This window comes from Lithobates pipiens, unplaced genomic scaffold, assembly GCF_037356315.1.
Source record: "Lithobates pipiens isolate NorthernLeopardFrog02 unplaced genomic scaffold, aLitPip1_a1.2 Scaffold_23, whole genome shotgun sequence".
In the NCBI taxonomy this organism is placed as follows: Eukaryota; Metazoa; Chordata; class Amphibia; order Anura; family Ranidae; genus Lithobates; species Lithobates pipiens.
Genome location: NW_027507785.1, coordinates 187,459,439 through 187,471,696, shown reverse-complemented (window position 1 = coordinate 187,471,696; position 12,258 = coordinate 187,459,439). Strand labels below are relative to the sequence as shown.

General features: G+C 40.8%; 1 protein-coding gene across 2 annotated transcripts in view; it reads left to right on the top strand.

The window, feature by feature from the left end:
- The window catches only part of KCNT2 (potassium sodium-activated channel subfamily T member 2), a 1,477,061-nt gene that overhangs the window by 377,650 nt on the left and 1,087,153 nt on the right, over positions 1-12,258 (top strand). For both annotated transcript variants that reach the window (XM_077452683.1, XM_077452682.1), the window contains exon 8: positions 2,380-2,474. In XM_077452683.1, the coding sequence (XP_077308809.1) occupies positions 2,380-2,474 (95 nt within the window). The remainder of the gene's footprint in view (positions 1-2,379; positions 2,475-12,258) is intronic.

The window sequence follows — 12,258 nt, the reverse complement described above, 5'->3', positions numbered from 1 at the left end:
TAGCTCATTATGAAATACTTACTTTAGAACGAGGCCCCGACATCTGGCCCGATCCATGCCGAGGGAGCTGACATGCTCCCTCGGCGTTTCTTCCGGGTATCGCGGCTCCAGCGCTGTGAGTGGCTGGAGCCGCGATATCGTCACTCCCGCACATGCGTGTGGGAGATTTCATCCCGGCCGGGTCCGGCCACTGCCGGACTTTCAGCCGAGAATCCCATTGTGCGCATGCGCCACTGCAGTCAGCGGCGCATACCGAGTAGAATATCTCCTAACCCGTACAGGTTTAGGAGATATATTTTTTTTTTACCTACAGGTAAGCCTTATTATAGGCTTTCCTGTAGGTAAAAGTAAAAAAAAAATGAGTATAAAACTGCTTTAAATAATGCTTTAGGCCAACATTACTGATGGAAAAAATCTTTAAACAACATGCTTGCAGGGTGCTCTTAACCTGTTTGTGAAGTGGTGAAACAAAAAACTGACAATTTTAAAGAAAAAATGCTTTTAAATGAAAGGAAAATGACATCTTTGTTTGCATTACTTCTGTTTGTAAAGAAACAGCTGAAGATTTACTTAATCTATACCTGGCATTTATCCTTGATTTGTGCCTAATATAGATGTTAATGGGGACCCCCAACATTAAAAAAAGGTCTGGGCTCCCCCCAAATTTCATACCAGACTCGTGTCTGAGCATGCACTCTATCTTGCCAAGAGAGAGGGGCAATGAGAATGTTCTCTCCCTCCTGAACAATGCCAGGCCACTTGCCCCCAACATTGGTGGGTACCTTACCAGAGGACAAATGCATCTTATCCCTGACCTAGTGGGAGTCTGCAGATGAAAGGCTTATCAAAATCTGGAAGCCTCATTTAACAATACCGGGGAACCCAGATACTGCTCTCCAGTGTGAATGAATGAGGGGTACAGTCACACAAATAGCCTTACAATATACATCTATCATCAATAATGTTGTTCAGCAATGCATATCCATTTAAATTGTGATGAACAATGCCCATCTTCCTGCACCATGTTGATTAAAGTACACAAAGTAACATTGTCTAGCAGGTGAATTCATCTACCAAAAATGAGCATGTCATTATCAGAATGTGTAGATGTGGCCATATTTGATTAGTGATGTCATGCTATCCCTGCCTCATTTTTTACATGGCTGGGGATTACCACCCAGTAAATGGATGGGGGCGGGTAACATCTCTGGTTGCCAAGGACATGGCAGGTTCCAGAACCTATCATTTATACTATATATGATGTTCGACTTCCAGTTTAGCATTTTTACAAATATTCGACCAGCCAAAGGTCTGTCTGAACTTGTGTTCTGATAAAAGTTTGAACTTATCCCTAGAAAAAATCTGATTTGCAGCTTTACAAATATATCCCTAATGTAATAATATGTGTCTACATAGAGACTAACAAAATCATTAGCTTGGTGAATAGTACAGTAGCAAATAAATAAATGCAGTGTAAAAGGCATAGAAGTCGTGAATTTGGCCCATCAAACAACCACAATGGGATGCTTACCAGAAGGATAAGACTCTCTTATTACAGAAGAGTCATATATAGCATGTGGTAATTGTATTTTTACTGTGCAACAACTTCTTTCTCACTGTGTAAGTGCAATATTATGTTTTAATAAATCTGATATTTGGGGTTTCACACTATGTGGAGTGTTCAGTCTCCAGCTTTTTTTTCTGAGCATGTGGGGAGATGTATAAGTGGATGGAGGATGCCTATTGTTTCTTTGGCCAACTGGAGGAAGTTGGAGGAAGTTGAAAGCCTTGCTGACCATTATTACCACATGCAGTATATGACTCTTCTGTATTAAGAGAGTCATATTGTTCCGGTAAGCCTCCCGTTGTGGCTGCTTGGTGGTGGAGATCCTTTCTGGTGTGGGAACATAACTTTCTGGTGTGGAAACATAACTTTGGACAGTTCTTATACACCTAAATATACCCTGAATATTTATAAACCTTTCATCATCTACCAGTAAATATAAGAGTGAGTCAAACAACATCAATTATCCAATATACTGTACATGTATAAGCATTGCATTTAAAAAAAAGAATGACACCATAACAAGTCACACATTATTTTTGACAATGGAATTGTTCAAATCATTGTGCCTCAAGTCTCACCAATTTTAAAAAAGGTTCATGCACTACTTTTCTGTGACTTGCATTGGCTTCTGTTAAATTAAGTCATAAGCCCTAATGAAATCCCACATCAAAATTGCACTGAAATCATGCTGAAGTAACGCAATTTCGAAGCCACACTGGTGTGAACCAGGGCTTAGGTTGGTGTACTGTTTCAAAACAAAACAAATGATGTTGCATGAAATGACGTTCCTTGTGTTTATTGTTATATTTCAGAATGATCTTCATAGAGCGATACAGAGAACACAATCTGCAATGTTTAATCAAGTTTTAATTTTGATATCCACCTTACTATGCCTAATTTTTACATGGTAAGTCAGTTACAGTTGTCTGTGTCATTTGTATTTCAACATTTTATAATAAACGCCACAATAACCAATTCTAAGAGAACACTGAACTTTGTTTTTGATTAAAATAGAACATTATAGTCTCTTATTATGTTTAATATGTTTTACCTTTGTTTGGTGTCTGGTCTAGGTTTTATAATTGCATTACTCCAGTGAAACCAGTTTAAGGTACACCTTCTGAGGACTCTTTTTAAACTTTAGTTGCCTGGCTGTCATGCCTACCCTTATAGGTTTGAAAAGTAATCTCTGAGCCACAAATAGTATGTATATAAGGACTTGTCTCTGACTTTTCAATGATTTTTATACTTGTTCTTAGTAGCTCAGATAATATTGAAAACCAGTAGGCAATAAAAAAAGGGCCACTGGAATTATCATAAAGACATCAGCAATGGTGTTTCCAAATCTTGTACAATAATTTCATTAGGATTTTTTTTTACATGTTTGATGTGGAGACAGATTAGAACACCTCAAACTGTCATGTTTTTATGGCTGTCTGTGCCTCTGTTAGGGAGGTTCACCCTTTATATTTGTTATGTTTATGTACTGTATATCACTGAAAGTGGCAGTAAAAAAAATCCCACATTTTGGGTTGTCCCCAGAACATAGAGAATAATAGAGGGGACATTTTCCAAAGAGGACTCTGGTGACTAACAGGGATTCCCTCACTTTGGAGGGATTTCCTCTTACTTCCCATTTAGGCTATGGGACAGGAAGTAAAGGAAAATCTCCCCAATAAAAAGAACGCAAAAAAACTGATAGGGGTTACAACCCTCCTTAAAAAAAAAAAAAACTGAAAATTGTATCAAATACTTATCATACTTATATTTATTGGTGTCAGGAAAGGGAAATTGCGGTAAGTATTTGATACAATTTTCCATTTTCCTGACGCCAAACATAGCAGCATACATATGATACATAATGAGCTTTTGAGAGGAAGGGTTTATCTTTATTTGACAATAGACATAAAAGCTTGGATGTTTTTCCTCCCAAACTACTGTAGTAAGAGCTGCTGGATCCACCCTGTAGTGTTTTAAGAACGTATGATGTGATGACCAGCTAGCCTCTTTGCAGACTGTCTGCAGAGACAATGCTGCCCGTCCTGCCCAAGAAGATGGCATCGCCCTGGTTGAGTGAGTGCTAACCACCTCTGGAGGATCCTTCTCGACACTATATGCTCGGTGAATATTTTTTACTATCCAGGCTGAGATGGTTTTGTCCAAGGCCTCTTTCCCTTTAAATTTTCATGATGATGAAAAAGTCTGTCAGAATGTCTAAATGTAGAAGTAGCCTGGAGGAGTTTTAGAATGTCTGACTCGTGAAGATCAGCATCTGATTCCACTGGGAAGGCTGGAAGCACCCATTTACTGGAGAGATAAAATAGTGATGCCACTTTTGGGACAAAATGTTCTAATGGTCTCAGCACAACCCTGTCTGGGAAGAACATGAAATAAGGTTCTGCTGCCCCCAATTCTTGGAGTTCTGACACCCTTCCCCCTGAAGTTATGGCTAATAGGAAAGTTGTTTTTAAGGTGATATCCCATAATGAACAGTCGTCTGTCAGAGTACGAGTAGGGTTTGCTAGAAAATTGAGGACTACTGCCAGGTCCCATTGAGGGAACCTATTTCTCTTGCGAGGGCATAGTCTGAGTACCATTCTCATGAAGTGCTCCACCAGTAGGTTTGCTGCCCATTTCTTTTGGGTAAAAGCCAAGATGGCTGAAATTTGCACCTTAACCAAACTGAGCCCCAAATCCAATCTGATTGCAGGAAAGACAGGATTTGAGATATATTTGAGTCATTAAGGTCAAACTGACATCCAGCTGCATAGCTCGTGAACCTATTCCATATTCTGGAGTATATGGCATTGGTTGACCCCTTTCTGGAACTCTGTAAAGTTCTAATACCCTCTGTAACTCCTGCCTTATAATCTCCAGGCCGCTAAGGCCAGTCATGATGGTTTCGGATGTGGGGTATCTCCTTCAAACAGGAGTACAAAATAAAACTAAGGGTGATAAATTTGGGACTTTAAATGAAATTATGGCCTGGTAAGGCCGTGTCTTTCCATCTATCAATTGACAAACGGAGAGCGAGTAGACATGAAGGTAAGCAAACAACAAGGAGACAGGTTTTTAGATGAAGCACATGCTTGCAATTCAATAAGTTGGTGGATTAATAAAATATTTTAATACATCATATACAATGTTTGGCAAATCATATGCAATGAATAACATACAGTTTACTAATGTCAACAATCAAATTCATTAAAATGTTAATAACACTGGCAATATAAAAGATTTATAGATACATACAAGTCCACCAATAACATATAAAAGGTACACATATTTGCAATGTAATGCCTGTTTGATCTCTGGCCTCAGTATTCCTGTCATGAAGAGCAAATCATAAGATATGAAGGGTAGGTAAATAAAGGTGGCATTAAATAACTTGACGCGTTTTGTGGCTATGGGCATTACATGCTCCCTTTATGTACCTACCCTTCATATCTTATGATTTGCTCTTCATGACAGGAATACTGAGGCCAGAGATCACGTAGGCATTGTAAAAGGGAAAGGACACATACAGGAGGAAAGAGAAATGCTGCACACCCCAAATAATATCAAAATGGGAAGTGTCCCCCAAGTGTGGAGTTTTCTAGGTAGCAAGGAATTGAATAATAATAAATGTATATTAAAAAATTACTTTATTGATGACAACTATAACATATTGATGGTGACAGTTAAAGTATGAGCTCTGGTACAAAGAGATATAAAAATCAATAAAAATTATGCACACACAATAGTACACAATATTCAATATCAATAATGCTGATTTGTACACCAAACTGTAAACAGGGCATAGTTACCAATCACAATGTATTGTAGAAAGTCTCTTAACCAAAGGTCTTCTAAAAAAACTTTCACTTGATCCCACAATAAATTCCCCGGCCAGCCAACACTCCAGAGAGAGGGCATCAACCACCCGTGCATGGAGTCACACTGTTGGAGAAATCCCCCACTCAAAGGCAACGTATGGGGACAAGAGACCGGCACCTGCATTGGATCATCAAGGGACAGTATTGTAAGGTGCATTGTATTTTGCACAAACGGGGTTTCAAAAGATTTTAGACACAAATTAGGGAATATAGATGGGCGGTTAGTACGTTTTTAAAGCAAACCTGCATATGATATTAGTATATTGAGCTATATATATATATACAACAAAAGGGTGTATTAAAAAGGCCCACAATACCCCACTCAGCGCCTCTTTCAGCAGACCAAAGATTCAAAGGAATAGCAATAATGAAATATATATATAATATATATGACCTATCAAATTAATCACAGTAATCGCAGAGGTCTATAGGACAGCAGCCGTTTAAAGTTAAAACAATCATAAAACAAGTAGTACACAAATAAAAATCAGTCCAAGTCCTGTAAATATCAGTACTAAAACAGCGCTAAAAATAAAGTCCATAATAGCAGCATATAGATAAAAAAGTTGTGCAGAAAGGGTGACAATGGTGGTTTGATCAGCGTTGTAAGGTGATAATGGTGTTCGTCATAAGTGCTGTAAATACTCCATCCACCAGGATTGCACCAGTATTTCACCACGTGTAGCTCGTATCCCCTTAGGGGGTTAAACTCACCAGATAAAACTGAAATAAGCACCTTTAAGGGAATAATCACACTCTTGTCTATCACAATTCCATTGTCATCCACCAGGGTTCGACTGCCATAAGCGCTTTCAAAAACATCATAAAATACAAAAAGATTTGCACATAGCGTAATTCTATTTTTATTTAGTTAATGGTCACACATATATAAAAACCCCTATAGTAATCTGCGTACATTTAATAAAAAAGAACAAGCATATGAACAACAGTGTGTTCTGTCACCGTATTAAGTGGATGCCAGGAACTTTCCCCATGTGTCTTTCTGCTGACACTGTGTCACTTCCTGGGTCTGGTTAGCGGTGGAACGCAACTGTCACTTCCGGTGAATGTCGTGTAGGCCACGCCTGACGCGTTTCGTCACTTCCGACTTCGACAGAGGGCAATGGAATTGTGATAGACACGAGTGTGATTATTCCCTTAAAGGCGCTTATTTCAGTTTTATCTGGTGAGTTTATGACGAACCCCATTTTCACCTTACAACGCTGATCAAACCACCATTGTCACCCTTTCTGCACAACTTTTTTATCTATATGCTGCTATTTTGGACTTTATTTTTAGCGCTGTTTTAGTACTGATATTTACAGGACTTGGACTGATTTTTATTTGTGTACTACTTGTTATATATATAGATAGATAGATAGATAGATAGATAGATAGATAGATAGATAGATAGATAGATAGATAGATAGATATTAGCTTAGCAAGAATCAATAAATTGAAATAAAGTAAGATGAGAGTGTGTAAATATAGGGTCGCATCATTAGATGTGCCTTAATGGTCTATACATAATATTATATGGTACTAGATAGTATAATGTTATTAATTGTGTACATATTAAGGTGAACGAAAAGGAAGAAGAAATGAGAAGGGATGGAGGAGAGAGGATATATAAAAAGACCAGTGCAAATTGAAGAAAAATTAAAGTGTGACAGAATGTATGGCAAAGTGTAAATAGTAAGTTACTACATATATATATATATCATATGCAGGTTTTCTTTAAAAACTGGCTAACCACCCATCTATAATCCCGAATTTGTATCAAAAATCTTTTGAAACCCCCTGTTTGTTTAAAATACAATGCACCTTAGCTGGAGTATACCGTTTAGCATTTGCTTTGCCTACCACCAGAGACTCTGGGTCCTCTGGCTGGTGATCCTGATTGGCTGGGCTAGACAAACTCTTCCACTGCATCAGGAAGCCTTGTTTGAAAAAAGTTTCCAGTGAGCCCAGGGGATCATTGGAATACATGAAGCCATTGTCCTGAGAGGACTCATGCACTGGGATGCTGACATCACTGGTGCAGCCAATGCCTGTTGGAACTTCCCACTGATTTTGGGAAGTTTCTGAGGTGGCAAAGAAACTGTGGCCGTCTGAGTATTGAATTGGGCCCCTAGGTAGACCATATTCTGTGTAGGCTCCAGCTGGCTCAGGTAATGCCTGTCCCTCAACGCAAATCTGAGGAACTGCTAGTATGACTAGAAGAGCGGAATATGCTGGTAGGCATATTGCAAGTCCACTGAAATCCTCCAGTCTCCTGGTTGAATAACATGGAGAGACTCAATCTTGAGTCTATCTGGATAAATTGATTCAGCCTCTTAAGGTAGTTCTGGAGGCTGTCGTTTGAACAGCCAATAATGGCCTTGTACCACTGTGGACTGAATCCACCATTTTTTGGCAGTGGTCTTGCCGGCACTGGGTCACTTTGAACCACCTTGCTCCAACTGGCTCCTGGGCGGGCCTGACGTTAAAAGGCCTTCTAGGTATTTTGAGGAGCTGCAGGGGTCTAAGCTAACTGCAATCTTACCGAGGTTGACTGTGTACCCCTCCAACTCCTTCTGAAGTCCTTGGATAGGCAAAAGCCTCCAAAATCCCAGTACCTGTTTGGCACTTATCTGGATGATTTGCCCCTTTGGCTTCTGGACCTTTGATCTTGGGGCAGAAGACCTGATTTTCCTCCTGTAACCCAGGAGATGGCAGTCTCCAGTTTTTTGGCGAAAAAGCACCTTCCCATCAAAAGGCAGTTTACAGCAATTCTGCTTTGAGGATGGGTTAGCCGCCAAGGGTTTTAGCCACAGCACTCTTTTGACTGTGACTGAGCTGAGCATCGCTCTGAGGACCATCAAATGATGTCTACAGCTGCATCACCTGTGTAGTCCACCAAGAGTTTTATCTCATCAAGAGCCTTGATCGTTTTTTTCTCCTTTGGCAGCTGGCTTTTGATGTCATACTCCAAGTTCTGCGGCCAAACTCGCATAGCACTTGCTAAGGATGTTAAAGCAATGGCAGGTTTACAAGCACCGCCTGCTGTGAGGTAAAACATTCTTAAGTCCATGTCAATGCGTCAATCAAGGATATCATGAAAGGAGGAAGGGCCTTCCATCGGAAGTGCCTCATTCTTGGCAAGTCTGGTGACTGCCGCATCCACCGTTGTTGGGTTAGATGAAGAAGTCGCATTCTCCTCCATTAGTGGATACAACTTTTGCAACCTATTGGTTGAAAAGGATTTTCTCTCCCCCTTTTCCCATTCCTCTTGAAACAGGCCTGTTATTCCTGTCATAAGAGGAAAGGTAGCTACCTATTTCTTTAGGTTCCTCCTATGAAACTTGTTCACACTTGCAGCAGGCTCTATTGCAGTGAAAAGTGATCTGTACTTAGGTCACTTTTCAGAGGCATTTGATATCGCGTAGAGGGGACAATCATGTGATTTTCAAAGAGCGATTTGTACGCAATGTTGTAACTCGCATTGGGGCAGCCCGTTCACTTGGCTGTCCTGCGTGTGCAAAACGAAGCCCCTTCTCCCATTTAGGGGCAACCATATTTGCACAATGTTTTTAAAGGCGAGTTCTCCCACATGACAATCATAGCAGAATCACATATCATTTGGGGTGCAAGGATAAAGGCACCTAATGCGTGAGGTGCAGCTATTGCCACACAATTTAAAATCAGATTGTATGGTGTGTTATAATAGGTTTTCTCCTTCTTTGGATGAGGTTCCTGATCCTCCCATTCCATTGCAGCTTTTACTGCCTTAATGAATGGTGGTATTAGTGCAAAATCATACCTGAACCTTCAGGATCCTCTGCCGAGAAGGACGTCATATCTTCTCCCTCTGCATGGAAGGTTGGCTGTAATACTGGGCCTGGGGAATCAGCCTGCCAAATCTGCTGGACTGGAGTGACCCCTGAAGTGCCTGGTACCCCTCTAGCTAGAGGTGGTTGAATGGCTTGGTTTAGACCTGGTGCAGGGCCCACACTGTTGATCCACTTCTGTCCCTGGTTGCCCGAGACAACGGGAAAATTCTGCCAGGGAGTTGGGGACTACTTTCTTGAGAAAGGTTGACACCTGCTGACTCTCATACCACACGGCCCCCCTTCCCCAAAGAACCCCCCCATGTTGCGGGCACGCAGCCTGGTACGGCTCAGGAGGGAGACGTTCGCTCGTCCCCACCCCCTTTCCTGGCCGGCTGGGTAGCGTGCTCGGATAAGGGTCTGATATGGACCTGGGGGGACCCCATGCCGTTTTTTCAGCGTAGGGATTCCCCTTTAAGTCCATACCAGGTGACGGGGCCAGTGACGCTTCCTTCGCTGGTCCTGGCTACCTGGAGCCGCGCTCAAAATGAGCGGACTTTTCTCCGGGCGAGAAAAGTCCATTCATTTCAAAAGTACGGCGGACTAGCACACACACGGCCGTATTGTTCGCCGGACTAGCACACACACGGCCATATTGTGCGCCGAAATGCGAGACAGATTGATGTGCAAAACTACTTTCTTAGTCCGCCGGACTTTTGGATAAAAAAAGTCAGCCGGAGCCCATACACAGACTTTTCCACCGGATTGTTTGATCTTGTGTACGCGGCTTCAGTTAGACTTTTATAGAGCTAAACAGGTCCTGTGGGAGTATATAGGGGCAGAGCTATATCATATGTATGCTGTCATGTTTGGCGTCAGGAAATAAGTGTTGCCTTTAGTCCTATTTTAATGATACACTAATGCTAGTTTATTGGCCAATGTGCTATACAGGCTATAATGCATAAAGGTTTTAATAATTGTGACTATTCTATATTAAAAAAAACCTTTGGCTTCAAACAGCACCCAAACTATCTGATACCAAGCAGCTCACGGTAGTTCAAACAGTCAAGTTTCATACTTGTTTCTGTATCCTTTTTCTGTAAGCTGAGAAGGGATTTTAAAATTAAATCTCATTGCTGATCATTTTCAATAGCAGTAACAGTATTTGAAATAATTCATTTTGATGGTAAGGTGGTTGAAATATAACTCTAGTTTTACAGTGTTTATCTAAATGACAAATATCAAATGTTTTCCACCCATAGTCATGTTATTAAACATAATTTATTGTGTGGAGCAGTAATCTTAATCATCTAGGGTTTCAACATTTAAATAAACCCTTTCACTCTGAATTAGTTGAGTCACAGTGGCTGCATTTAAAATCAAAATCACTTATTTGTTCACTGTACATTCATTCATTATCAATTACTGGGCTCCAATCACAAAGTGGTATCTACCAGTTTACGATTGTAGTAAGCTACCACACCAGTCTTTGAAAGTGTTTAGATGTAAATTTTTAATTTTTGCCTGCATTCACTATATCTGGTCTCCCACAGTGTACAGAACATGGAAATGCAATTATTTTAGTAAATATAAACTGCTAAATACCTTTTCTCATCAGCAGTCTATAGCGGTCTTGTGACTTCTGTCAGTTCCCGGTGAAGCTTGTGGGAGGAGTTTTCGTACTGCACTGAGTTGTCCTATGAGGCTGCAGGGCTCATGACCCTCTGTCTGGACATATCTGGACAGTGCTGATTGGCCACATGCTGATCACATTCACCCCCCCCCCCCCCCCGAGAAAAAAAACCTCTCTAACAATACACACCAATCTGAGCATGTGCAACCTGACTCCAAAGGCTTTGTCTTATCTGGACTTGTCCAGGGGGATAGTGCGTGGATGGGGGATCTGTGCATACAGCATTAAGCAGCTTTTTTTATACAATACAGAGGATTAACCCCTTAGGTTCCACAGTGAGTATAACAAGCATTCTTCACTGCATATACAGACTGATTTTACTGCTGTGGGTTTAGTAACGCTTTAACCACTTTACGACCAGCGCATGACGATGTACGTTCATTTTTGAAGAGGGATATCTCGGTAACTGCAGAAGCTGCTGCCACAACCGAGATATCCATCTCTTCAGGCGCCGGTCGTGTGTACGATAATGGTGGTCTCTGCGGCGGGTTCACCACGAGATCACCGTTATCAGCGGCGGGAGAGGTGCGACCCCCCTTTCCGCCGCTCTCCCGTGCCCTCTGCTGCTTACCAGAGCTGTCAGTAGCGGGAGAGGCGATTGGGTCCTTCACATTGCTGGGTATGGAGGCGAGTGAGGCTAAGATGGCCCCCAAACATCTCTATACCATAGCAGGTCAACACGTCACTTCCGCCCATAACTCTTAAAGGAACATTTTTTCAAATTACTTTTTTTTTTTATTACATTTAAGTCCAAATATGAGATCTGAGGACTTTTTGACCCCAGATCTCATATTTAAGAGGACCTGTCATGCTTTTTTCTATTACAAGGGATGTTTACATTCCTTTTAATAGGAATAAAAGTGATCCATTTAAAAAAAGTGTAAAAATAAATAAAATTAAGTAAAATAAATAATTTAAAAAAAATTAATATTTTTTAAAAACACCCAGGTCCCGACGAGCTCACGCGTAGAAGCGAACACATATGTGAGTAGCACCCCAATATGAAAATTGTAGTTAAACCACACATGTGAGGTATTGCAATAATTCTAGCCCTCCTCTATAACGCTAAATATGCAACCTGTAGAATTTTTTAAATGTTGCTTATGGAGATTTTTGAGGGTAAACGTTTGACGCCATTCCACGAGCGGGTGCAATTTTGAAGCGTGACATGTTGGGTATCAATTTACTCGGTGTAACATTATCTTCACAATATGAAAAAAAAAATTGGGCTAATTTTACTGGTGTCATATTTTTTTATTCAAAATAGTGAATTTTTTTCCGAAAAAAGTGTGCTTGTAAGACCGCTGCGCAAAT